This window comes from Sander vitreus, chromosome 1, assembly GCF_031162955.1.
Source record: "Sander vitreus isolate 19-12246 chromosome 1, sanVit1, whole genome shotgun sequence".
Classification (NCBI taxonomy): Eukaryota; Metazoa; Chordata; class Actinopteri; order Perciformes; family Percidae; genus Sander; species Sander vitreus.
Genome location: NC_135855.1, coordinates 25,993,582 through 26,021,539, shown reverse-complemented (window position 1 = coordinate 26,021,539; position 27,958 = coordinate 25,993,582). Strand labels below are relative to the sequence as shown.

Sequence of the window (27,958 nt, the reverse complement as noted above, 5' to 3'; positions counted from 1 at the left end):
AGTATGTGGTGGTCCGTGCACCATGCAAGCATGTATGATACATCAATGAAATTCACTCCCTTTTATCTTCCATTAAAGGGTCTAGTTCATGGTAACTCATTTAGAAAATATCCCTATGACAATTGTATTTGAGATGATTATGATTGGAGAAATGTGTTTATGAGACAACATACTATTACAGTATGTCATTGTGCTGAATTCAAGTGTGCTTAAGACAAGTGGCCTGCTGAAATGGGTCAAGCTGTGTAGGGGCTATGGGTTTAAATGCTTTAAGGATTCATGGTGGTTCAGGTTTTTCCTATCAAGTACTGAATCTTTGCCAGAGGTGTAATAATCTTTCAATTTGTATACGGACTAAGTGATGTAAAAAATGCCAAAATGGTAACATGTATTATCTTTAGGTACTTCACAAACAGTTTAAACTGTTTTTGTTATATGCAAAATACTGTGTTGGTTTTTTAAATGAAGTTCTTTGGTTTAGCTGTATTTTCTCTTTCAAAACATTCATGAAAATATTTGTCGTTAAATAATTAGATAAATATTTACAATGGATGCAAAATGCTACTTCAACACTCTGGACAAAGCAGAGTGCTATGCAGAAAATGTAAACTCATATAAAAGAAAATTCACACATAAGCTACGGGCTCTTTTTCTATCTTTCTCTGTTTCTGTTATCGTCTTCACTCTCTTTCCTCGCAACATATCATTTGTCATGTCTTCATAGTCCTTGTGTATCTTTCTGTGCGTGTGCTGCTGCATGAGGTCAGGTTTGCCAAAGTGGGATAGCAATTAGCTATAAAGGGGCCTCCCAAAGGGTAGAGTCTTGACCCCACCTCTCATCCAACCTTGCCAAGCCATGGTGCACCATGCCAAACCCCAGTGGGTGTAAGAGCATGCAGGAATCCCCTAGCTCTTCACCACCATCCCCCGTGGCCACTTCTCCTTTGCTACACCACTCTTCTGTTTGCTGAACATTTTGTTTTCTGGATATCTTCTTGGATCTCTGTTTAAAGAAAAAAAAGAAGAAGCAAATACCCAAGTTAAGGAGGGAGTAATTCTTTAATTTTAGCTGGCAGTTTTCCCTTGGCCCGTCAATTCAGCTTTATGAGCCCAGCAGAAATATTCTTCAAAATCCTTAATGCCTGCCTTGGTTCCCAGGACTGTTATTATGATTGCTGGAATCGAGCAGTACAGCTGGAGGCGAGTGCATTTTGAAATGCAGTGGGGTTGAGTTAGCCCATATGGGCTTTGTGTATGTGCATGTGTGTGTCTGAGTGTGCATGTGCACATTGTTTGGGCATATGAGTGTGTTCTTTATTTTTCTCATAATGAAGAAGTCTGAGAAACATGTTACTTTATCATTAAGAGTCACACAGGTCATAATACTTTCCCATGTAGGTTTTTAAGGTAGATAGTTTGTGTCAGTGGTTAGTAGGTCCATTTGCATGTATCCTCATTTGTGTGTGTGTGTGTGATGTGTGTGCGGCCTTTAATGTTGATTTAACCAGTCCTTAGTGCAGCTGGCTGGCTCAGGACTCAGGGCTACATACACAGACACAGGGATAAAAGCTGGATTATTCTGGAATCTCAGACATCTTGGCTGGAGGCAGCTTTGAAAAACCATCCCAGTGTCCAGAGAACTGAGTGGAATAAAAGACTAGTAGCAGGCGAAGGAGAGAAGGACCGACATTGCTCCAGTCCCTCTCCTTTAGTGTGTCATAGCATTTAAGGATTAGACATTTGCCTTGTTTGTCTTATATTTAGCTATGCCAGACCTTTTCTCTGAATATTTGTCAGTTCCTGTGAGTGTGAGATGAAACAGTTTAGGGAAATTAAAATTCTAATTTATGCTAAACTTTGGGTTGTTTTGAGTTAGCTTTGTATCTGTAGTCTCCAAGGGAAATCTTTACGCCTTTTATCAGTTATTAATCTAGGGGGAAATTTACATCTCTTGTGGTGTTTCATGTGTTTATCTTTTTATATGTAGGATTTTTTTTTTAGTTTTTGTGAATAGAACCGGCAATGTCATACTTGATGTGTCACTGGCTGTTTGTGTGTATGTGCTGTTGGTGCCAAAACTGCTACATCTTGCAAACACAGAGAAGTAAGTGAACAAGTTGTGGACAGTTGTCAGTAAATGGTGTCAGAGAAAGTGTTTTAGTGGAGCAGATAAGAAAATACCTGACTGGCACACATGGTGGTACACAGTGGTACACACAGAGACATATTTACTGTATGATGCCTCTCATGTGCTTACTCATCTCATCAACAGGTTGGGTAAAATGAAAGAAAGTATTACTCATTCTTTTCATTTTAATCCCAACCTGTGCAACCTGTGCGAGCCAAAGTGCTGATTCTCCTGAACGAGGTTTTGGGATATGGAATAGAGACGTCCCTTTTTTTTTTTAAAGATCTTCATAAGATCATGGCCGGCTAAATACAATAAACCCTCATTATAAATCTTTGTGATCTTTTATTCATGAGGTGGCCTCAAAAAATCTGCTTCCAGTAATGGCTCTACCTGTTATGCTGTCCCTATGTAAATGAAACCATGGCTCTGAGGCCCTCCATTCACTGCAATCTCCATATCATTTGGTAGTTTGGGGACATGGAGTCTGTCTTCCCATGCATGGGTCAAACAGATGAAAGAGACAAAATGTGATTGACAGTAAAGGACATAGTAGAGCATCCAGACACGACCACTCAGAAATCAAATAAGTGCAATACGTTTTTTATAAGATTTGTCCCAATATTATAATTTTATATATTTGTTTAAGTGCTATCTAGCCAACATTTCGATTGTAAACACTATTGTCAATTATTATTATTAGTTATTAGTAGAGATGTTCCAATACCGATATCGGTATCGGCTCTGATACTGCCTAAAATGCTGGTATCGGTATCGGGAAGTACTGGAGTTTATGCACCGATCCGATACCATGTAATAAAACCCGAAAGAAAATCTACTTTAAAGTAGTTTATTTATGTTCTTTTTCCATTATAACTGACTGTCAAACTGGATAATAAAAGAAAGTTGTGGGGCGTTCATCGTTTGTGTTTGTTCATGTTTCACAAAGAGTTTAACCTGAGCCAGGCCGACAACAAAGATATAGAAATCATATCACATCCATACAGGGATAGTAGTATACAGTTGTTAAAACATAATAAAATATATGACACACTGGTATCGGATCGGTACTCGGTATCGGCTGATACGCAAGTTCAGGTATCGGAATCGGTATCGGGAAGCAAAAAATGGTATCGGACCATCTCTAGTTATTAGTCCATACTATCTTTTCATAAGAGTCGGGAAGAAGGCACAAATTTATTATCCAAAAACAATGCTTCTGTACCGCTACAGTTTTGCTAATTCCAGGTTATTGGTTATTTCATTACTTTAATTGCAGCGTCTTTCATTTCTAATGTTGCATTATTTTGCCTCAAATGCATTAAAAAGATCATTACTCTCCCTCTCTCTCTCTGTGTGCGCACCCAAACAACTCTGTGGGTATGATTCTTCTCTGCTTGTAGAGAAAACTAAGAAAAACAAGACGTTTATGTTATCAACTGAGGCTGGCTTCATATTGGATGATATGGGCAGTCAAGCTGTAAAGCTGAAAACTTGACTCGTCAGTTATAAACACTGCGTTGTAGTTTCCGTTTGATATATCAGGGCTGTCTACAGTGTCTAAACCATCTTAGTCCTAAGTACGTATGTGTTTTAAGACTGCCTACAACTCTGTGCAGTAATTGACCTGTACGTAAAGGTTAGTAGGAGCAGTGTTGTGGGCACATACTGTACATAACATTTTCTACAGGCTGTTTTCTGTACCTTGGATAACTTTTAAGCTATCTTTAATTGCTGATTAAAATTTAGATTGTTACAAATGAGAGTCCCCTATATTTATTCAATCCCTGATATTTTTTCCATAGAAAATTATAGTGTTCTTGATGTCATTCTGCTTCAAACATCCATATACTACAGTATACATTACGTATATATTGTCTTTTAGGGCAAATGGACACACACATTATACAGTATATTCTGCAAAGACATATAGCTCTGACAGTTTCTGTAGTCTTGCATACCGTGTATCTATGCAAAGTAATGTTTTGCCCTTAGCATTTGTTTTTTGTTTTGTTTTTCCCCTTGAAGGTAATGCTGAGTTAATGTCTCTTGTGACTTTTGGACTGAATTATGTATTCGGGTGCATAGCCGTGTGTGATACAGTGCTTTAACAAGGATGCATAAGGCATCTCTGATGTTGTTTGTATGACAAAAACATGGACGTATTATATATGGGTTTAATTTGAAACTTCAGGGCTCAGCCTAAGTTGGTAGAAATTTGTTTTCTTACCAGCGGTGGGCAATTTCAGGATCATCACTTACTCTGCAGTGCAGTACATCTAGCCTCAATGGCCAATGACCTCCTTACAGAGCATGATTCTGGGAGTAAGAATGAAAGTTAGCAAATCGGAAGAAAAGCTTAGAGAGCGACAGACAGCCTGAACTGGGTCATCAAAGGCAGTTACCTCAATTCATCTCTAATAATATCCCCTAGCCCTGCGCCCAGGTCTGCTGGAGTTGCCTGTATAATGGCTCAGGCTGCTTGATGAATGAGTGTGCCAGGCAGCACTATAGGCTTCCAGACTGCGCTGTGAGGCTTAGAGATTGCAACCGAGGACAACCACGGTCAGCAAATCAATTCACAGCTCTCTAGAGAAGTAGTCAGCACTTACAAACTCATCTGCTTTAAGCACGGACGATTCTCTTGTCACTACGTTTCCTCATGAGCCTGCGGGATGTTATCCTGTCCTGTTTTGAGCTAGATCAGTCTGACTGAAGTGACTTCACCTATGCAGTATCTGAACTACCATTTATTCTGCAAGGCAGGATGTAAGTATGTCAGTGGAGATTTAATTAACACCTGAAGGGTCTGTAAGCCTTTACATGTGTGCTGATAACAGCCAGCCTGCATCCCATTGGAATTTCGAAGCAATTTTTTATGTCTATTAATAGTTTGGAGTACATGCTGAGACAGACAGATCAGATATTCCTGGGCAGAACTTTGATTACAACATCAGAGGAGGTTCTTTCTCACCCAGGGAAAAGGCTCCTTTAAACCAAGTGGGGCTTTGGCTCACAGCTCTTAATTTCACGTAATTGTGATCTCCTAGGGAATAGTTTGGCCAGTTTGAATACAGAATTATGAATTCTGCCATCTTTAGGCTGAGCAGAATCTTTATGACATACCACTAAATACTAACACCGTAAAGTTATTGTCCGTAAGATTCTCATCTAGTTAGTTGTCTGTTAAGTTCCTATATATCAAAGAGTGAGTTACAACAATGGTGATCGAGCATATGACCCATTGATGAAAGCGCTTGTATTTGCAGCATTGTCAAGTAATAGGATGTGTCTCATTTCCACCCGTTGCGGAACGGCTGCGGAATGGCTCCGCTGTGGAACGGCTCCGTGCGCTGCTGTCCGTCAATACCCACCAGGTCCGGATTTGTTGCGGTACGGCTACGGCCATGCCTGACAGCTGAAGTCACGAGGACCCACTAGATCTCGCTCAATTCAGGTAGAATAGAACCACAAAACCAACAACAGTTTGTTTCCATCCAGAGGAGTAGAGGGGAAACAACTCTGAAATATGATCCGCCGTGAGCACGGTGTATTTTATTTAGAAAATTAACCGGATGTTTTATTTTGTTTCTGTGATCGACTTGGCGTCCGGCAAAAATGGAAGCTCTGCGTATCTGCTCCGGAGGGCTGTGGACCGCCGGAACTGGGATGCAGTCGGAACGCAGCCGTTCCGCAACCAGTGGAAATTGGGGATGAGTGTCAGTGGCGACTTTACCGCCCTAAATTCAAATGCGCGTGCACAGTTAGTGGCGCTTTTTACATTAGTCAGCAGGGGTTGGTCTCTCCCCGTCTGCCCAGGTGGAGCTTGACAGTGCCGGCTATGCTGCGTTTTATTGTACTCGGAAATTGGGAACTTCCAACAAGGAAAGATGCAAAAAAGTGGTACGTAAATCGGACCGGGCGCCTACATTTCATTAAGGCTGACTCACAATGGCGGACCAACAGACAGAGAAAGAAGACCATTCAACTTTGAGTCCAAAGAAAAAATAAACAAAAAACGAATATCCGTCTTCCATTTAATGAACCACCCTCTCTCCATGGAGTCGCTTTTTGGGACGACCTTTCAGGAAATGACAGCCAGGCTGTAAAGGCTCTCATGTCCGCAAATAGCAGCAGTAGTCAAGATGCCGCCAGCGGGTTCGGCAGCTCCGCTAACATTACCCCGCGGAGCTTTGGAGATCACCGTCACTTGCCATCCCGGCTGCGCACTGCTCACTCACTACCACTGGCTTCAGCTTCAGGCCAGCCCGTGTCGTAACGTTACCTTCGAGAGAAGGCAGCACCACCAACAACAGCCTCCTTCTTTTATCAATAAGGGATGTAAATTTTGTATGGGCTCAAGAGTTTTTCTTCCGTGCACTTTCTGATGCTCAGGTTGGTTCAGATGTTAGCACTGTTAGCCATGTTGTGTCAGCTAAAAATTGTTAGCAATGTGAGCGCCATACACGGCGAATAAGGGGAAAAGTTATTTCATATTCTGCCACAGTGGCTAGTAGGGTGTTTGTGTCACATTAGTTACCTAAATGCCCAGCGCTGCACAGCTAAGTGCACTAATTTTACCCGGGCTGGGCGTGCACTGGCTAACGGCTTCACTTGTTTGACTGCTAAAGCTACGTGCTAACACAGTAAACAGTGCTGGAAACATTGCGCCTCCCTGATAGCTTCGGTGAGTAATTCTGATAGCTGCAATAGCACTGTTGACCGTGTTAAGCACATAAGCCAGCTGCTGCCTCTATCATCTCCACCGTTGCATGTGTCCTCACAGGGCTCGCATCTTCATGGATGTATGAGCTCCTAGCTCATCTTAGACTAAACTGCTATCTGTGTGGACTGGAGCATGTGAAGGCATCGCGCCAATGTCATTCAGTCGACACCTCACTTGGAAGTCCCAGAGGCACGCCTGCAATTACATCATACAACCAAAGCTGCCACTAGATACAACCTAACTCAAATCTAACGGACAACAACTTTAAGCAACAGTATAATAAACAAAGGAGTATTTAAGTTGCTTATTATTTGTGTTCAGAGAATGCAAACTTTGTTCAGCATCTCACATTCCACAAAGGGATAAAGTAGATATTCATGCAGTGGCTATTCTCCTACTACAGTTTGGATGTTTTCATGCCACAGTGTTCCTTGGCAGGTTGCTTTAATACATTATAGTTGTAACAAAGCATATGAATGACTTCTTGATCTTGATCTACATAGTTCTGCACTCAGAGGAAAGCATTGCCAACAATATTAATGAGGTGAAAAAATAGAGATAGAGGTATTTGCATGGTAATTGGCATTGATGATGTTTTTAGCATGGTGATTATATGAGTATGTGCTGCAGCTGATATTCCAAAGGGATCTGAGGCAGAAGCTCCAGCTGTTAATGCTTCATGTGGATGTATTCCTGGTATTACAACGAGTGAAGGGATTTTACCCCCGTATGTTGTTAGCATAGCCACTATAGCCATTAGTATAAAAAAAACAAAAAACAGAATGATTTCAATGGCGTCTCTTCTCTGCTTTTGCTTCAGTGTCATACTGGCTTTGTTGGTATGAAATATGCTAATATGGTTTTATTTGCATTGGAAACATGGTCATTTGTGCTACCTCATTTGTTTTCTAGAGCAAGACTCTGAGAAATCATCATTACTGTTTAATGTAAACTTAACCCTGAAGAGTCTGTTTTTATGTTACGGACAGCTGATACATTCCAGGGACCTTGTTAATGTTGATTAATTCAAAAGCTGAATGCACAATTTCAATCGTGTTCCACCCACACACACAGACACACACACACACACACACACACACACACACACACACACACATACACTGTACATGTGCCCACAGAGTCCCAGACAGTATTACAGATGTATAAAACTTTACAATATCTTTGGTCCTGGGGCACTGGTCTTGCACATACACACATTAGTTTAGTTTAGTTTATTATTTACACATATACAAATACTACAGATGCATATACACATAATCAATAAAAGATGTGATGGAGAGATGCAAAAACAACCTCAGAGGGGCTTAATCAGGGCACTCTCTAATACATAATCCATTTAACATAAGAAACTTAAAAATACTTAAAAGAATTAAACGAAAAGAAAAGAAATGGAAAAAAGCCAAAAACTAGAATTACACAGAATTTAAAATCAACAAAAAAAATACAAAAGGTAAAATAATATTAGGAGTTACTTGAGTGGACATCCCATAGGGATAACATTGCATGGACAAAAACAAACCTTTAACAGCTTTCTTAAATTAGCATTGGCATTAAACAGTAAGTAATTTAAGTGCAATTGAAAAACATACAGTGTAAAGCAGTCAAATAATAAACATATAATCACTCAAAACACAGAAGTAGGAACAATCCCTCTGATTTGTTTATCAGTCCATTGATTTTTCACTGTTTAGCAGGTGGATACTTGTAGGAATAAATTATGCGATGGCTCAAGCTGCTAGTGGCTGCCTGAGGGCAGGATGGTGTAATCAGTGTGGAAGGGTTGAGATGGATTAGCAATGATTTCTTCCCCAGAGATGCAGTGTGATGTTCTGAGAGCTGTGTGATGTTGGGAACAAATGTTTGCGCGTTTGCTGGCAATAGTAAGGGTTCTGATAAGTTTGTTCTTTCTTCTAAGTGCCTCCCCAGCATGGTATGTTGAATCTGTAGAAGTCTTATGAGCTATTGTGTTGTTGCATCTGCATAACATTTCTTGAGAATCCTCTGATAATTCTTTGCTGAGGCGTTTCCATCCACTACTTTTGTGCAAATATGAGGAATTGTTGCATTAAGATAAACCACCAACTTTTTTTCACTCACACTTTTTCCACTCCACTTCCACTGTTTTTTGTATCTGCTAATTGAATGCATGTATACCATTACTGCTCTTTTCATTTTTGTTCAGTCCATCCAACATCAAGCAGACATTTCTGTTTAACTGGCCGTCCACTTACTGTTGTGTTATTGTGTTTTATATATGGGGATATTGATATCAGATGATTTAAAAATGCCTTGATTTCCCCTGCCTTCACTCTTGCTGATCAGCTTGGGAAGTTTTAGTAAACAAACTTAATTTCCATCCATCTTCATCCGCTTATCCGGGGTCGGGTCGCGGGGGTAGCAGCTCCAGCAGGGGACCCCAAACTTCCCTTTCCCGGGCCACATTAACCAGCTCCGACTGGGGGATCCCGAGGCATTCCCAGGCCAGGTTAGAGATATAATCCCTCCACCTAGTCCTGGGCCTCCTCCCAGCTGGACGTGCCTGGAACACCTCCCTAGGGAGGCGCCCAGGGGGCATCCTTACCAGATGCCCGAACCACCTCAACTGGCTCCTTTCGACGCAAAGGAGCAGCGGCTCTACTCCGAGCTCCTCACGGATAACTGAGCTTCTCACCCTATCTCTAAGGGAGACGCCAGCTACCCTCCTGAGGAAACCCATTTCGGCCGCTTGTACCCTGGATCTTGTTCTTTTGGTCATGACCCAGCCTTCATGACCATAGGTGAGGGTAGGAACAAAAACTGACCGGTAGATTGAGAGCTTTGCCTTCTGGCTCAGCTCTCTTTCAGTCTAACAGTGCGATAAATTGAATGTAATACCGCACCTGCTGTGCCGATTCTCCGACCAATCTCCCGCTCCATTGTCCCCTCACTCGCGAACAAGACCCCAAGGTACTTGAACTCCTTCACTTGGGGTAAGGACTCATTCCCTACCTGGAGAAGGCACTCCATCGGTTTCCTGCTGAGAACCATGGCCTCCGATTTAGAGGTGCTGATCCTCATCCCAGACTTACTGCCGAGAACCCGGACACAGCTCTCGCTTTGGTCGTACAGAGATTGGATGGCCCTGAGAAGGGACCCCCTCACCCCGTACTCCCGCAGCACCTCCCACAGTATCTCCCGGGGCACCCGGTCATACGCCTTCTCCAGATCCACAAAACACATGTAGACTGGTTGGGCATACTCCCAGGCTCCCTCCAGGATCCTTGCGAGAGTAAAGATCTGGTCCGTTGTTCCACGACCAGGACGGAATCCGCATTGTTCCTCTTCAACCTGAGATTCGACTATCGACCGAACCCTCCTTTCCAGCACCTTGGAGTACACTTTACCGGGAGGCTGAGAAGTGTGATACCCCTGTAATTGGCACACACCCTCTGGTCCCCCCTTTTTTAAAAAGGGGGAACCACCACCCCGGTCTGCCACTCCTTAGTCACCGTCCCAGACTTCCACGCAATGTTGAAGAGGCGTGTCAACCAAGACAACCCCTCCACACCCAGAGCTTTAAGCATTTCTGGACGGATCTCATCAATTCCTGGGGCTTTGCCACTGTGGAGTTGTTTAACTACCTCAGCAACCTCCACCAGGGAAATTGATGACAATCCCCCCTCATCCTCCAGCTCTGCCTCTACCATAGAGGGCGTATTAGTCGGATTTAGGAGTTCCTCAAAGTGCTCCTTCCACCGCCCTATTACCTCCTCAGTTGAGGTCAACAGCGTCCCCATCCTTACTGTACATAGCTTGGATGGTTCCCCGCTCCCCCTTCTGAGGTGGCGAACGGTTTTCCAGAAGCACCTTGGTTCCGACCGAAAGTCCTTCTCCATGTCTTCTCCGAACTTCTCCCACACACGCTGCTTTGCCTCTTTCACGGCAGAGGCTGCAGCCCTTCGGGCCCTTCGGTACCTTGCAGCTGCCTCCGGAGTCGTCTGGGATAACATATCCCGGAAAGACTCCTTCTTCAGTCGGACGGCTTCCCTGACCACCGGTGTCCACCACGGTGTTCGTGGGTTACCGCCCCTTGAGGCACCTAAGACCCTAAGACCACAGCTCCTCACCGCAGCTTCAGCAATGGAAACTTTGAACATTGTCCACTCGGGTTCAATGCCCCCAGCCGCCACAGGGATGCACGAAAAGCTCCGCCGGAGGTGTGAGTTGAAAGTCTGTCGGACAGGGGCCTCCTCCAGACGTTCCCAATTTACCCGCACTACCCGTTTGGGCTTACCAGGTCTGTCCAGAGTCTTCCCCCACCCCCTGACCCAACTCACCACCAGATGGTGATCGGTTGACAGCTCCGCCCCTTTCTTTACCCGAGTGTCCAAAACATACGGCCTCAGATCAGATGAAACGATTATAAAATCGATCATTGACCTTTGGCCTAGGGTGCTCTGGTACCAAGTACACTTATGAGCATCCCTATGTTCGAACATGGTGTTCGTTATAGACAAGCCATGACTAGCACAGAAGTCCAACAACAAACAACCACTCTGGTTTAGATCAGGGAGGCCGTTCCTCCCAATCACGCCTCTCCATGTGTCTCCATCATTACCCACGTGCGCGTTGAAGTCCCCCAGCAGAACTATGGAGTCCCCAACTGGAGCCCCATGCAGGACTCCACTCAAGGTCTCCAAGAAGGCTGAATACTCTGAACTCTTGTTTGGTGCATATGCACAAACAACAGTCAGAGTTTTCCCCCCCACAACCCGCAAGCGTAGGGAGGCGACCCTCTCGTCCACCGGGTTAAACTCCAACGTAGCGGCGCTCAGCCGGGGGCTTGTGAGTATCCCCACACCCGCCCGGCGCCTCACACCCTGGGCAACTCCGGAGAAGAAAAGAGTCCAACCCCTATCCAGGAGTATGGTTCCAGAACCAAGACTGTGCGTAGAGGTAAGCCCCACCAAATCTAACCGGTAGCGCTCCACCTCCCGCACAAGTTCCGGCTCCTTCCCCCACAGAGAGGTGACATTCCATGTCCCCAGAGCCAGCCTCTGCTGCCCGGGTCTGGTCCGTCGAGGCCCCTGACCTTCACTGCCACCCATGTGGCAGCGCACCCGACCCCAGCGGTTCCTCCCTTAGGTGGTGGGCCCATGGGATGGAGAGATGTCCGCCACGTAGCTTTTTCGGGCTGTGCCCGGCCGGGCTCCGTGGCAAACCCGGCCACCAGACGCTCGCTGACGAGCCCTCCATCTGGGCCTGGCTCCAGACGGGGGCCCCGGGCTTCCTCCGGACAAGGTCATTTCATCCCTTCCTCGATTTTTCATAGGATTTTTGAACCATTGTCTGGCCCCTCACCTGAGACCACTTTGCCTTGGGAGACCCTACCAGGAGCACAAAGCTCCAGACAACACAGCCCTCAGGTTCATAGGGACACACAAACCTCTCCACCACGATAAGGTGATGGTTCCCGGAGAAGAACTTAATTTGTTAAGCCTAAATGTATGATCAATGTTACCCTCTTACATCCAAAACTGTACTCATGACTTCATTGAAATGTTTGTGTATTTAATCTTCAGGTATTCTGTGATACTATCTCCGTAGTGTTTTTGCAAACAAATTTAAATCATTATCATAATAAAATTCTGTATTTAAGGGACTGTTCATTTTTTATTAAAGGGGCTACCGGAGGAGTTTTGGGATTTTTAGTCAAAATAGACTTGACCCTCCCTTTGCCAGCAATACATTTTTCTATGACCCTCCAAAATGATTGGGAAAAAAGGCATGACCCTCCCCAACAATTTATTGATGCCTTCTGTACTGGTTTGCGCTTAGCAAAGATGTACAGATAACCACTATTTTTTTTACAACCGTGACAACGACTTAACCTCTGCTTTCTCATCTTATACACCACACTCCACTATTATGGTGGCCATTTCAGTAGATTTACTCACTAACATTGTTATGGAAACACAATAAGCATGGAAACTAAACTTCAACTACATCAACTACAGTAATTTTACTTCAAATACTAAGTTACTCATCTAGTAAACTAGTATTCACATGAAATAAAACAATAAAACATTGAGACCATTCAACAAAGCACACTGGGTAATAATCCATATTGACAGCTGGTCCGCCCAATCAGAAATTCAAAGTTAAAGCAACACTAGAGAACTTTTCCTGCTTCGGTCCCCGTACAGGCTGTCTCATTGGAACTACACCTGGAAACAGTATACATTGTTCGTCTGCTATTTCATTACTAAAATCCCTAAAAATACTTTTTTTATGTGAGAAATCAACTATGTAGAGCTCAAATATGGGCCGTTTTACGAAAATGTATGGCTATTGCAAATTTGGTCCGACTGTGTCGGAGTTCAGAAGCTCCACAGTCTGACGTGACAGCCGGCTGGTGTCTGCCGGGGTCGCTGGCTTGCTGCCCGGCCTGTCCACCTTCACAGACCCGCTGTGAGCTGGCTGGAGCTCTCTCAGGAGACTCGCGGACAAGAGGCGTTTATTTCCCCGATCGTTTGTTTAAATAACTGAACACACATATCCATTATAAGATTAACTGGAACCTGTGGTTTTTCGAAGTTATAATGCTCCACAAGAGATTTATGTTTTCCTCCGTGGGTGCTCACGGGCGCACGCCCTTTAAAAAAAAAAAGTAGTCAAAAAATGTTTGCATTTCAGAACCGTAGGAATTGGACAGCGGCTGACACGAACACACACGCCTATTAACTCGATAATAAAGCCGTGAAGTATGCTATCTTTCAACTCAGGACAGCGCAACTTCTCATAAATACAGATAGGATTGGAGATGAGAAGTTTAAATGACACGTAACCGCGATCAGCGCTCACACGCTCTACTTAGCAACAACTGCAATGTTTAATTTTAAATGAATGTAGCCTACTGGCAGTCTGGCACACGTGGATGCTCAGTATTTTCCGTGGGTGCTCGAGCTCGTGGCGACGTGAAACCTTTCAGCTAGTCAGCTTCATTATATTCCGTCTTCATGATAGTGACGATACTTTGGCAACAGGTGGCGCAGTTAGGTATAGATTGCATTCTCAAAGAAAGCAACTCCAAACTCGTGTTGCTGTCATGTTGCGTTTTTTGTTGGGTCAGACCCATCTTCTAGTGATGGTGGGCTGAGACTGAGATATACATGGAAAAGTATGCACCAAACAAGCCACTTTGAAATGTTGCTATTTTCATGAATACAAAAGTTGGGTGACCCTTCCCCCTAGACTAAAAATGTTTGGGTGACCCTCCCCTCAACAAAGAATAAAAAGACATGACCCTCCCCTATTTTCCTCCGGTGGTCCATTCCATAAATACAGAACAGTCCCTAATTGCTTAAAACAGATTTCCCTTAGCAGATGTAAGGTAGTTAATTGAGTTTTTGATTGTTCACTCTGCAGTGTGAAGGCACATAGATAACTGTATTGCTGCCTTCCCGCACCTATTCATATTAAACCATTACAAATGTCAGTGGAGCAAGCAAACAATATTAAACCATATTAACACTGTGACTCTGTTCCTAACCATTTCTTATTTGTGACGATGCCCGTTTAAATGCAGTTTCTTGCCTAACAGGGAATTACAAATGCTAAATCAAGCATTGCAAATGAAGGTTCACTGCGTTTGTCAGGACTAGATGGAAATTATTCATGCAATATGAATCTTTTCCCTACAAGATGAGAGAGTATGTCATCGGCACTGCATGATGTGTCTTCTCTAATGGAAACAAGCAGTTCTCTGTTCTTGAAATGACTCCACGGAGGTTTTTACAATAATCGTTTTTATTGTAAGCTGGTTTGAGTGAGCAAACATATTAAAAAGTAGAGACATGTTCAAGCTAGACTAGACAAGAGCTAACGAGAGTTACCTGAAATCTCTGACTTCAGGACTCGCAGGTGGGAAATAAACCTGTCCATACTCTGAATGTCCAGCATTACAGCAGGTTCACACTCTCATGCTGGAAGCCTTGAGGCCCAGCGTATATAATTATTAGGGGTGTAAAGATTCACCAATATGAATCGGTCCTAGCGTTGCTATTCCCTGGTGGCTTTTACAAAATATAGATGTGTTTGAGGGTAGGCAATGCTTCTTTTATAGAATTGGCTTATTATTATTATTTTGCCACATTTGTTGTGGCAAAACATTTTTTTTTAAACAGCCTCAAAGCCTTATTGGGTTGGGTCTGAAATGCACAATCGTTTATGAGCTCTTGGTCTTATCTTGAACTTTTATTGCTCTTATTTGACATTGCACCAACGTTCATGCCTTGTCTTTTTTCTACTGTCTGCCAATTTGTAAAGTCTTATTAGCCATATACAACTGTGTTAAGAGCTGCTTAGGGACCTGTATCTAGTATGACTGTTGGAGAGGAAGTAGAGCGGCCTTTAGAGTGGAGTCTTTCCAATGAGCTTAAAAAGATGGCGTTACCAGTTGAATAATTTTGTGGTGCAAGTACAACATGGATTTGGATGAATGTTATGCTCATCTTAATGACTGCAGTGCATATAAATGGGGGTTTCATTTAATCTGAGGCCTGCCATCTTCAAAACTCTCAACAAGAACATCTTAAATGTAAGTGACTTTATACAGTAACTGAGTACTTACTCAATACTTATGATCTATATGGCCGCCTTCCTCTTTTCATGTCCAATTCATTTCCACCTGCAAGCTTTAAGACGGATCAGTTTCTCTGCCGGCTTGGTTTTCTCTCATCGGTTACTACAAGTGGTAAATAAAACTTACTATGCTCTTTACCGTAATTATTTTCTGCTCTGTCAGGTACATAGTCCTCTTCAGGGAGGTTGGAATCATTGGAATTACTGAAAGCAGTTTTCATATATACATATATATATATATATATATATATATATATATATATATATATATATATATATATATATATATGAAAACTGCTTTCAGTAATTCCAATGATCATACTAGACTTGTGATACTAATGACTCTCCAAGAAGACAAAAGCATGAAAGAAAACTGTCATCTTTTGCTGCCTAAGGCACTCATTTCTTTAATAGTCCATTATTTTCCTGTCTCTGTCTGTATGCTGTCTTATCTAAACTCCCAGTGTCCCTTACCCCTATTTTCCACCGGGTGTGTCTGTCTGCGTTCCGGATGTGCCACGAGCCCCACAAGCAATCGCGGCCATTCAAGTCAATGCTTGATATTCCACCAGCCACACCACGGCGCGAACCCGGAAGCAGACGTGAAGCGGCTCTCTGCTCCGCTAAAGATATGCGCCAGGTCTATTTTCACGTGAGCCACGGGCTGTTCGGACAGCCGGGCAGGCAGTGAAACAGCGAGATCCATCCAATGTACCTAAACACTCCCCCCAATATCGTTTATGTCTTCTTTACAACACCATGAACGATGAGAGATTCATCTTGGAGGTGGACAAATAGATACTAGTTTAACACAACACAATTTTTCTGTAAAGTACTGGTAGAGACAATAAAGTCTGCGAGTCTGGCAGCAAGACGCTCCGTTTCTGAAACGCTCCTGGTGTGGTATGGCGCGTAGGGGAGGACGGAACAAAATGAGAACGCGCCCAGTGGAGCATCAGAGTTACTATCACATTCACAGCCACTGTACCAGTAAAATTCTGTATTTTTTATGTCATTTTTTGAAAATGAAAATGGTTACTAAAAACATCACAATTTGTTAATTTCTCACACTGTTTGTTGTTTTCACTACAGCTGATGCAGTAAATAAAGGCAAAACACATTTACACACCGATCAAGAAGTGAGAAATCACAAAAATGTGCATTTATACTATACTATATTAGTCATTTTGTAAATGTATGAAATGATAATTGTTTGGGAACAACAAACCAGAGGCAGATTAAAATATACAGTACTAGTATAGTGGAAGGGAATAAGCATTAACAATTACATTTCTTTAATGGCTTCTTTATTCATCCTTGGACCAAGATGCTGCAACTAAACAAATTCATAACAAGCAAGCCAAAATATAAAGAAACACAACACTTTGACACCCTTCACCCCATAGAGAGGCATCTGCACAATTAAATAATTATGCTTCCTTTAACACTTTGCAGAGTTCACTTTTTTAAGCGTCATATTTCCTCCTTCAATCAGTAGTCCCTGTTCATTTACACATACTGTAGTGTACAGTATTCACACTTTCTGAGAGAGTCTAAACTGATTTCTTGTTGATGTAGTAACACAATCTTTAGTATAGTATAGTAATAAATAATCGTATAGTAACACAGTGCCAAATAGTTAGATCAAGATTGTAGAGGATAACGCAAATTCTGCTCATTGGCTCACCTTGAAAATATGTTTGAGATGAGCCTATTTGCCTGACACCAGCCATCAACCTTCTGTGATCCACTGCAATAATGGACAGCACAGCGAGTGTTTTGCGCTAAGCCGCCTACACATGATACGCGACTTGCTCTCTGCGCACCGCTAGGTAGGGCGCAGAGCAAAGTGCAGAGAGCAAAGCGCAGCGCAGGTAAACGTCATCAAGGGTGGCAACAAGATATTTCCCGTTGCTAGGTAACAACATGCTGTTTGACAAGGTCAAAGTTTAAATAATTTGAACTTTTAGTGCAGCGCAAATCGGCAAATCCGAGCGGTGCGCTCCACTTGCCTCCCTTCCTTGCCATCGGAGGAGAGAGGCAACGAGCAAATGTGTTTTTAGAGGGATGAGACGTCCTTCCCTGTGAAGCGTCACATGAATATGTCAGCTGTGTGGGGGGAGTTAGCAACTCCTTCAGCTGTACAGCTTCTGGGAAGGCTGCTCTCGTGTATCCTCGGCTATAGCTCCTCGATGATCCCTCCTCGGTCCTCTGTCCTCGGGGACAAAATAAGAGCTTTGAGACGGCCTTCACCGTGGAGGGACAGAACAACATCCAGTTCAGCTGAGGACCGAGGAGTCGAGGAGCTATCAAATAAGGGGGATGAGATTCAGCCCAGGGGTAGCGTAGTGTATAGTTGGGCGACACCGCTCTACTCATAGGAAATCAATGGAACGGCCAGAGCAAAGCGGTTTTGCCACCTATCATGTGTAGGCGGCTTTATTGTCAGTACTGGTCATGATGTAACGTTATAACAGGCTCAGGTGCAGCACAGATCATCATGGACGCAGACAAGAATCCCACTTATGGAAATGAATACACACACATTGCTTAACATACAAACAGACAAGAAAATATTCCCCAGATGCACAGCCTTTTTTTTCCAGCACAGCACCTGCGCCAGAGACAACACAACACGCGTGTCAGTGTTCCTTCACAGGTTGAGTTTAGTTTTGGTGGTCTAGGCTCTGAAATCTGGCACCTGAGGGGTGACTGCCACACAACATTGCATTCACAAGCAATCACAGTAAATTGTCCTATATTATAGAGTATATCCTATATTTAGACTGTCACAGAGAACTTCCATTGCATTTCACCATTAATATCTGAACAAGACCAGATACTCCTAAGTAAATCAAGCAGGAGAAAATACTGCCATAGGGACATAGATAGAACGTGTGCAAATAGTAAAAGTAAAAAAGCATTTCAAACATGTGTCCTGTAATAAATCATACAACTCATCACTGTTATTGCCTGAGAAGCTTAGAGTTCCTGTGGGCATAAATAACAACCACCCTGCACAGTTGTCCTGGTAATGGAAGAAAAGTAAAAGATGTGAGGGTCGCCAAGGTTTTCTGTGACAATGAGATGCACTACTTGGGTATTATCTACCTGAGGCAGTATTTAAAGACTACATCCTCAGCCAGCCTTGAGACAATTTCATGGGTGATCATCTCAGTGTGAGGGACTACGACAGGGCAATTCCACCCCAGCAGACTTAGCTTTGGGGGTTCAGAGGCCTCTGACAATGGGCTCACTTCCAGCATCAGAGGGTCTCTATTTAACAGGTCAAGCGCAACAATCCAATACAAATTAAGGAGAAGCCTAATTTTGCATTAATGCACTGGTAACACTGATGTAAACACTATAGCACTATAGGGGTCACAAAAGTCATTTCAGATCGGTCCGATAAGCTGCAACGTCCAATTACAAACAGTTTCCCAATAAAGGGGTGTGTCGGCCTGGTGAAACATACAAGAGACTTCCGCGTAGGTCTCTTGTATCCTCGCTCATGTTTCCTAAGAGATACCTCTTTGACTCTGCTCCTCACTCCACAGAGCAGAAATAAGAGCATTGGAACGGCCTTCATGATGGTGGACTGGAATGGTTTCTGGGTCAAGCAAAGAAGCGAGGAATGATCAAATAAGGGAACTAAGATGCACCCATAGACAGTGTGTAAGCTATGATGCTATGAATCTTTGCTAACATTTGAAATCAAACCAATTACGATAGAATATTATGAAACAGTACAGTTTTTACAGATATTTTCAGTATCATTAAGTGTCTCAATCAAAAACGGCACAAACATTAACCAGTCTTATAAAACACTGCTGAGTCATACATTGAGAAAATGCGCTTAGAAGAACAAGAACGGAATACCTTTGATGTTGCTGATCTTTGTAGAGTTTTCAGATTTTTATAACAACTTGTAATAATTCATAGTGGTATAGTTCTATGCCACATGATGTGTTGCTGCCATACAATGCCTACTTGATGAGAGTGCTTACTTTGGATAAAAAAAAAGTTTAAGGAGTGAATTACTCTGTTGAAAAATGTGCCCTAGCTTTGCTGGACTATAGTAAGATAATTGACTTGGAGCAGCAGCATAAGTCCCACTTTGTACCCTGCGATTCGAGCCAGTGTGTTTGTCCAGCTGGGCAGATGTGCCCCTCTGCTGGGGTCTGACAGCGATTAATGACACAGTGATTGTGATGCACAACATGATGCATCAATACAAAATGATTGATTGCAAAAACAGATTTGCATTCCTTTTGGGAATGAATTGAAAATTGTCAGTGTGATGCTGATTCTCACTGGAATGGCAAAAAAAGAATGTCAATGGTAACATCAGGAGTGCTCAGAAGTAAACTAAACAAAACACCAGAAGAGAGAAAAATCAACTCTAATGCATCAATATTAATTTATTTACTGAACTTGTTGGTGCTGCACAAGTAATGAGTGATGAATGGGTGGGTGTAGGTAAAGAGATATGTCACCTTTTCAGCCCTTCTGAGTTTGCAGGTATGCGTATGTGAGTTTATTAGTAAGAAATTCCTCGCTGTACTAAAGCATATACATTGAAAATACACTTCTTGAGCCCATTCTAATGAGTTCCTGAAAGGTTGTCCCTTAGCTGCCACCCTGCAGGAAGCAACAGAATTATAGATTTGCTTTGGCTCAATATTAAATTAGTAGAAGGAAATGACAGGCTCTCTGAAAAGCTAATTACTGTGTGTTGGGCAGGAGAAGCAAGGGACAAGTTACATTGCTAATAGGGTTTAGTTTTAGACACCCTGTCATTAGTGGAAATGCACTGCATTTCAGCAGCAGAAGGTCTACTTAAACATAATCTTTGAAATTATATCCTTCTCTCCCTGCCTTTGACATAAAGCAGGGAGTGGATTAAAAATTCTGCCAGTGGGAAGACTTTAATTAGTGGTGTAAGATGTCCAATTAACAGCTAATCAAAATATCCTTCAGTTACTGCTCTGAAAACATCAAAGTGTGGTGGCCCTATTGTGCAAAAAAACATTTAAGAAAACAAAGTAATGACGCAAAAATACAATATTTTGGAAAACAGCTAAAGGAAAACACTTCAAAAACAACTTTCACATTTCCCAAATTCCATTGTTTAGGGAGTCATGTTGCATTTGAGGGCAGTAGCATGGTTCAAGGAATTTATTATAATGTTTCATTTCAAAACCACAAAGAAGGTAATGTACCTCACCTTCGTTTGTGGTTTTGAAATGATTAAAACGATGAGACATGTAGTTGTTTGCAACTGCACCTCTTGCAGTGCTGATCTTGTAGCAGCATGAGAAACAAACAGCTGCACTGGACAGGAAAACAAGGTTTCTTTTACTATAAGAGAACAAAAATGTAACTTTTGCGGCCAGAAAGTTCTGTACTTTAAAGCAGATATTTGATTTTACAAACGTCCGTGATTTGTGTTTAAAGACACGGTAATTTCTTTATCAAGCAAGACTACAATACCTGTAGTTAGGCTATAGTGGCAGTTACATAATGTTCACCTGTAATAGCCTCTATTGTTAGCGGGAGAAAATGGTTTTTATAAACAATATGGAAGGTGACTTTACTTTATCTAAGTTTAGCTAGAAGTTGTGAAAGTACATGTAAGAAATTGACAGCTAATCAAATTGTCAATCAAAAGGTGTATGATCTTTCTGCTCTCACTCAGAAACCTGCTCCTACATTTCTCCAATATGTCTGACATTCTTTGGTTATCTTTGTCACTCTTTAAAAAGCAGGCAGCAAGTTTCTTCTATCTTTATCTCTGGCATACTAATGGTTTAACGAATGCACGCGCAGTCATACTTGTTAATTGAGAAATGCATCCAGTCTTAGGATTCTGTGCTGAGGTAATGATCTGTTGCAAATGTTGTCATTAAGCCAATAAATCTCTGTGCTACCAGTCATTAAACTCAACAACAAATTGGTGCGAAGCAGTAAAAGTGATGTTATTTATGGCAGCATACTTTGATATTTATCTGTAATGGAAGGACACATCCAAATATTGCTGCTTTCTCTCTTGAATCAAAAAGAAGGAAGGGTTACAATTGCATACATGAGAGATAAACAACACAGCTAAATAGTAGTGTACTTGTAAAATCTAAACCTGTATGCCTATGTTGCTCAAACTGCAACATAGGCAAGTAATGGAAAGCAATCAAAGTCGTTTTGTACCTGTTTTGACCATGCATATATTTACTAATATGATTAAATTATTATTACTTTTGTCCATATGATTTTTAATGTTTTTAAAATTTATTTGAAGAATTATATGGCCCTTTATAGACTAGAACAGTTGAGTTGAACAGTTCCTGTAATAGTGTATGAAGTCAGTACAATGTAAACGCATGGTTGGCAAGCCAAAAACAAGTTATTTTTTTCTGAAAACATGACATTTTCTGACATTTTCGAAAAGCTATTTACATCTAGAACTACTCATAGAACCCCTGTCACCATATCAATGATCAAGGGGGGAGCTCTGGGGGAGCGAAGATTTTGTTAGAAAAAAAGATCAGGTCACCGGAGCCATTAGGAATCATCGACTGGAGACCACAAGTTTCCTTACCAATTTCATGGCAATCTGGTGAGTTGTCAACATACTGTATCTTTCGAAAGATGCAACGTGCCTGCAGCTTTCAAGGAGGGCTGCAGGATTGGCACTGCTTGAATTATGTAAACACAAGAAATAAAATTTGGGAATAAATGTAAATTATATATGTAAAACAGAAATGCAAAACTCATCTGCATTAATTGTCCCCATTGTATTCTCTTATGTCAATGTGCAAAGTGTAACTATTTTTAAATGAAGGAAATAGCATAACATTATAGATGTTTTCTACTAGAACAATGCCAAGAACGATAAAAGAGGATTTCTATTACATAGAGAGCAATTCATATCAATGTCAAAATCGGTCCATTAGGGTGTCTATGACTTGGTATATTAATATGCTAGCTGAAGTTTTTCTTTTTGTGATGAAGCGTGCTCCTTGCTTGTGTAATGCTCTTGATTTGCATGAATCTTTTAGTGACTAAGATGAAAAATCAGAGCACTCAGACGAGCAACATAAGTCCAAAAAAAATTGAATTAAATTCCAAATGCAGATTGCCCTTGCCACACTAATTCAGTGAATCTGAACCCAATGCATCAGAAGTTATCTTCCGTTTGTGTGTTTATAACTGTGCAACTGTAACATGTAATGTAAGTTAAGTAAGCAAGCTAGTACATTTTAGTGTTAAATAATAATAAAATATATTTGCATATTTATATATATATATATATATATATGTGTATATATGTGTATATATATATGTATATGTATGCAAATACATATTTACCTAAATAAATTGTCACTGATGACGTCAATATAAGGAAATAAAAAATTAATAGTTCTGTCCCAAGAGGCAGATGAGCCTCTGGCTACAGCATAGCTTGCAGACACTGTACTGACAACTCTGCAATTATTTATAAAACATATCCATTCCATCAACATGTCTAGGGAGTTACCAAGTGATGTGTTTCTGGTAATTATTGATTGATTGGAAATATTAGATCACATCCTCCTTAGTGATCCTACAGAGACTTTCTACATTTGACTGAAGACTCAATTATGGCTGAAGGGAATGAGAGCCAACGGTTTATATATATGTAGGGGAAAGTTTAGCTCAATGGTATGATGCATTGGGGAATATGAATATTATGAGACAATTTCCACAAGATTATGAATCTGTTGATATAATTGTTCTAATTAAAGTCTATGAAGTAACAAAGGTCACATTCATATAACTAAACACATACAACAATTACTTTAAATGGAAAACTATAGAAGAATGTATTTAAGTCTTTGAAATTTAGGGATCTGTTTTTTTGACAGGGATTACTGTGTGTCTGGTGGACATGTCGGGAGGTCCTGGCAGTGGTCTGTATGTATGTGAATACACACTTAGGAAACTGGTAACTTAGTATGTTTTTTTTTTCTAAAATCAATGAAAAGGTTCAGCCTAATTTGAGTGTCCAATGATCTGGGGTCACAAGCTGATCAGTTTGCTTGCTTGCATTTTCTTGGTGTAATTAGCTGGTTTCCCCGTCCATTGTAAGCGTCTTTAGCCATAAACTTTGTTACTGTGTCCCCAGTGGAGACTCTTGGGCTAACTGAACCTCCAGTCCTGGTAAACAGAGCCCTGATGCTGGAAAAAGGTGATTGGGACTCCAGGATGGTAGCTTTCTTGTAAGGGAGAGGGGAGATTTTTTTATCTGCTGCATGGTGTCAAAGGTCGAGGGAAAATGTGCGTTTTTTTGTTTGTTTGGATTTTGGTTGATGCTGGAGTTAAAAAGATGGCGCTGGTTTAATTTGTAATAATGCTGTTCCTCTTTATTCTAAAGTTTCCTTCTACATACCCTGTTATTACATGGATTTACATATATATTACATGTACAATAAATAATAAAATGCAAATATAGTATTCTTAGGGCTAATATGTTTGACAACTGATTTGAGGCTGAATGATGTAGCCAAAGAGCATGATAGCCTGAAACATGACACTCTACTACAGTATATAGAAAAGTTGGTGTTATTTGAAAAAAACACATATTCAGTGTAGATAGAACCTGCATCAACATTTCTAAGTGATTTTGCAACATTTTGTGTGTGTTTTATGTTTTTCTGCTATATTTTGCAGTGTTCTTGTGGTATTTTCTTATGAAAATAAGCACACAGTGTGCCCACTGATAACTTGGGAATGGTTAAAAGCATCCAATTACATCCAATCATATCAGCTCCTGTGATATCGTTAAAAGCGGCGCCCTCACCAGCATGACTTACTGACACTTGGGGAAGGGGCAGAGTCCAGACTGTCCTTCCTAAGATGAAACAAATATTCTTATCAGTGTGGAGCAGAGTTGCACCACACTAAAATCCACACACCTTTCTGGGCTTGTAGGTGCAGAACATGAAATGTGTCCTTTTCAGCAGTTATGAGTCTCATCTTGACAGTTCGATTTGTTCTGCACATGGCTGCCAAGAGACTAAATTGTGGGAGAAGGTCTTTTTTTGGCTCGCTCACTATAATGATCTTTGTCACCGGCTTGGACGCTGCTGTTTGTGACGTATCTGTTCTTTAAAGGTCTCGCAGCAATATTTGCTAACTCTATTCCTCATCATACCTGTATTTCCAAACTCCTTTCTTTTCACCTTCAGACAGGGAAATTGCATGGTGAGAACCTCTATCACATTTAGGAGAGAGATGGTGTAATAAAAACAAGTTCACAAAGAAGCTCTAGAGTATTTTCCAAAAAAAATGTTCTTGTGTAGATCAAACTAAAACATTTTTCACTGAGAACCTGAACCAAAAGTAGCACCTTGAATTTTATTTTCACACTTGTCAACTGCTATTCATTTTAAGTTTGCAAGTGCCTCGCTGAATATAATGTAATAGTGACAGAAATGTTTACCTGAAAGTGTAAAGCTTCATTCAGAATGCAATACTGTGTCCTGTTGTGGAAACATGCAAAAAGCACAAGTGTATTATATTTGAATTCTTAGCACAGGCACAGCCCATCAGTACCATCCTTGAATCTAAAATAGGATTAGTCTGCTGCAGGCTTATTATCAGCCTGTCAGATTTGCTGCAATAAAATTCAATAACAGAGCAAGTGATGGGGGTGCTGTCATTTTGGTTACTGGAAGAAACATTATTTTCTGACCACAGGAAGTAGGGTTACTGACATCATCATAACTTAGCACATTGTGAATATACTTACACAGCTTGTTTTTAATGAGAAACAGTAATTTGCATGAAAAGTAAACACTTTTCCTCTGTTTGGCATTGTCTGAAGAAAACATTTGTGACAGTGTCTTCTGCCCCTCCGTGGGCTTTTGACTGGAAGGTTGCAAGTTTGATCGATCCTCACACTGGCAGGATTTATTTTCACCATGATAGATTCTCATCCTCTCATGTGTATGTCATATGCATACTACCTCTGTTCCTGAGTATAACTACAGTCTAATGTTCCACTGTTAACACAAACCTTGCTCAAAAAAAGAGAATTTTTATGTTTTCCACAATGACAAAACATAAAATGCATCCAACAGGGTTTGGACACAATAACACATATACAATACACTATTATCCTGCACAGTAACTCTGCAATATATACTGTATTTGTGAAGCTTATAATGTTCATGTTCAGTTTGTGTTGTGGTGTTTAAAGAAGCACAATATGAAACATCAATCACAAATGTAACATATTTGAAATCCTTGCTTACATGTTCTATTAAACCAACTAAATGACACGAAACCAAAATGCATCCATCAGTAAAGTTCAATCCGTCAAATCATTTAATGACAAGGGGTGATCCTTGTATGCACATCTTTTGTATTAAGGATGTTAAAACCACCTGTTGGCTCTCACTGTGAAAATGCATTTTGAGGCTGATAGACTTACTATAAGCAGAGCCCATTCCAGCCCATTCTGATCACACAGACCAACTTTATTCACTGACATAATGACTTTATAGATTAAAGTGTAGAAATGGAAAAAGTCTTCCATTGATCGGTTTTAGTCATTCACATGTGAAGCGTGATGGTTCAAGAGAGCGTGGATTATTTTAGGGGACTGTGATTCAGTTTTTGTGTCTTTCTGTCTGTCTCTCTTCTGTAGGGTGATGACGTCCTGACAGTCATCAAAATGAAAGCACAGTGGCCAGCCTGGCAACCACTTAATGTGTAAGTAATCAATCCTGACTATCATAATGCTTACCACACATCTCCTGACTGTGCTGCTGGATTGCAAGTTTAATCAAAAAATTGAATACAAATTGCAAATCATCTACATTACTTTTCACTATCATACGTTTCCACGCACCCAGTGGTTTTCAATCATTTGAAAACCATGTTTAAATTGTTTAAATTACTGTTTAAATTACAGTATAAAGTCGACCTGTAGAGACTTAAAACTGGCTAGTGATCCGTCACAGGCATCCATCACAGATTCCAAGGTCTTCCTCTGTTCTCGTTGATCTTATTAAAGCTATCATCTGGGTCTTCTGTCTATCAATATGCTGTCCATGATGTTGAAGACCATAAAAACCAGAGACCTAATCACCCTGGTGTTGTCTTCACAGACAGTGAGTTCCCACTGCTGATGAATAGTATATTGTATCATGAATTAATGCATGAATTCCGTTTTTATTATTGTGTCATGCATACAACTATTTCCAACCAAAACAAGGCATTTACTCTTTTGCTTTGCACCAGCAACTACATGGATGTGCACATCGTCTTTTTTTGAACTTGCAGTGTAAGACACCATGAATGCATATGAGCCAGATCAGAGTGCTCCATATACATTTTACAAACAAGTAAATGTACAGAAAACCAACTCAAACATCTTTCTCAGACATCTTTCACGATCAAATCTTCAGACCTTCATCATCTACAACAAAATTCATACATCACTGGCAAGAACATTCACTATCCTTCAAAAATCTGAATAAATACAAATTAAATAATCCATCTTGCCTCCTCTTTCAGGCTTGTGAGACAAAACTAGAAACTTAAATACACTATCTTAGATAACCATAGATTAGACAGTACAAAAGAAAATGGGATTCCTAATTCCTACCTCTAGTCTTTAGTACCTTGGAGATAAGAGGGCTAAATGGAAAAAAATTACATTGGACAGGAGGACATATACATCAGGACTAAAGGGGTATGGAACTTAAAAGTAAAGTAAAAAGTCATGCCCTGTTTTTGTAGTTCTGTCTTTTAAGTCAAAAGTGTTATGTAACTCTTACAATGCATACATTTCTGACATGATGCATATGTAGAAACAGGATTACCTTTAAGTAGTTTGTAGTAAAAGGAATTGTTGATTACCAGCAGACCTTTAATAGCCAGCTTTACTACTAATTTTGAAGTTCCTCTACTTGTCTTACCCCTGCTGTGAATTTGTAATATGCTCCGTTGCGTCTGTAACGAGTCCATGGTATCTAAGTGGCTCTGCTACTTTCGTTTGAAAATAGTGTTTGACGTGTTTTGAATTTCAGTCATAGTAAATCAGTTACTTATCTGGAGCCAGATGCATTCATTAAAATGTGGGGGACATAACATCAGCATGCTCTTCAGTAGATATGTCCGCTGTGATGGATTATCTTAAGCAATTTTTAAGTCATACCACATTAAAATGACTGCAAGGTAAGAAATCAATCTAAAAACTTAATGGAATTCTTTCGAAAATAATCAACATTTATATAACTCATCCACACTTAAATAAATGTTGGCCCGTTAGCTACAAAGTGACTTTGTAATTAATGGGCCACAACATTCTCAGTCACTGGTAAATTATATGTATCAGAAATGTATTAATTAATTCACATATACGATATCATAGGTCCTAAGGTTTTAAGGCTTAACGTATCAGAATATACAGTAAG

The 27,958-nt window shown here is 41.0% G+C and overlaps 1 protein-coding gene across 2 annotated transcripts in view; it reads left to right on the top strand.

Annotated features, from left to right (window-relative positions):
* Positions 1-27,958, top strand: part of spon1a (spondin 1a) — a 75,916-nt gene that overhangs the window by 33,468 nt on the left and 14,490 nt on the right. For both annotated transcript variants that reach the window (XM_078250304.1, XM_078250296.1), the window contains one exon: positions 26,185-26,249. In XM_078250304.1, coding sequence (XP_078106430.1) covers positions 26,185-26,249 — 65 coding nt within the window. The remainder of the gene's footprint in view (positions 1-26,184; positions 26,250-27,958) is intronic.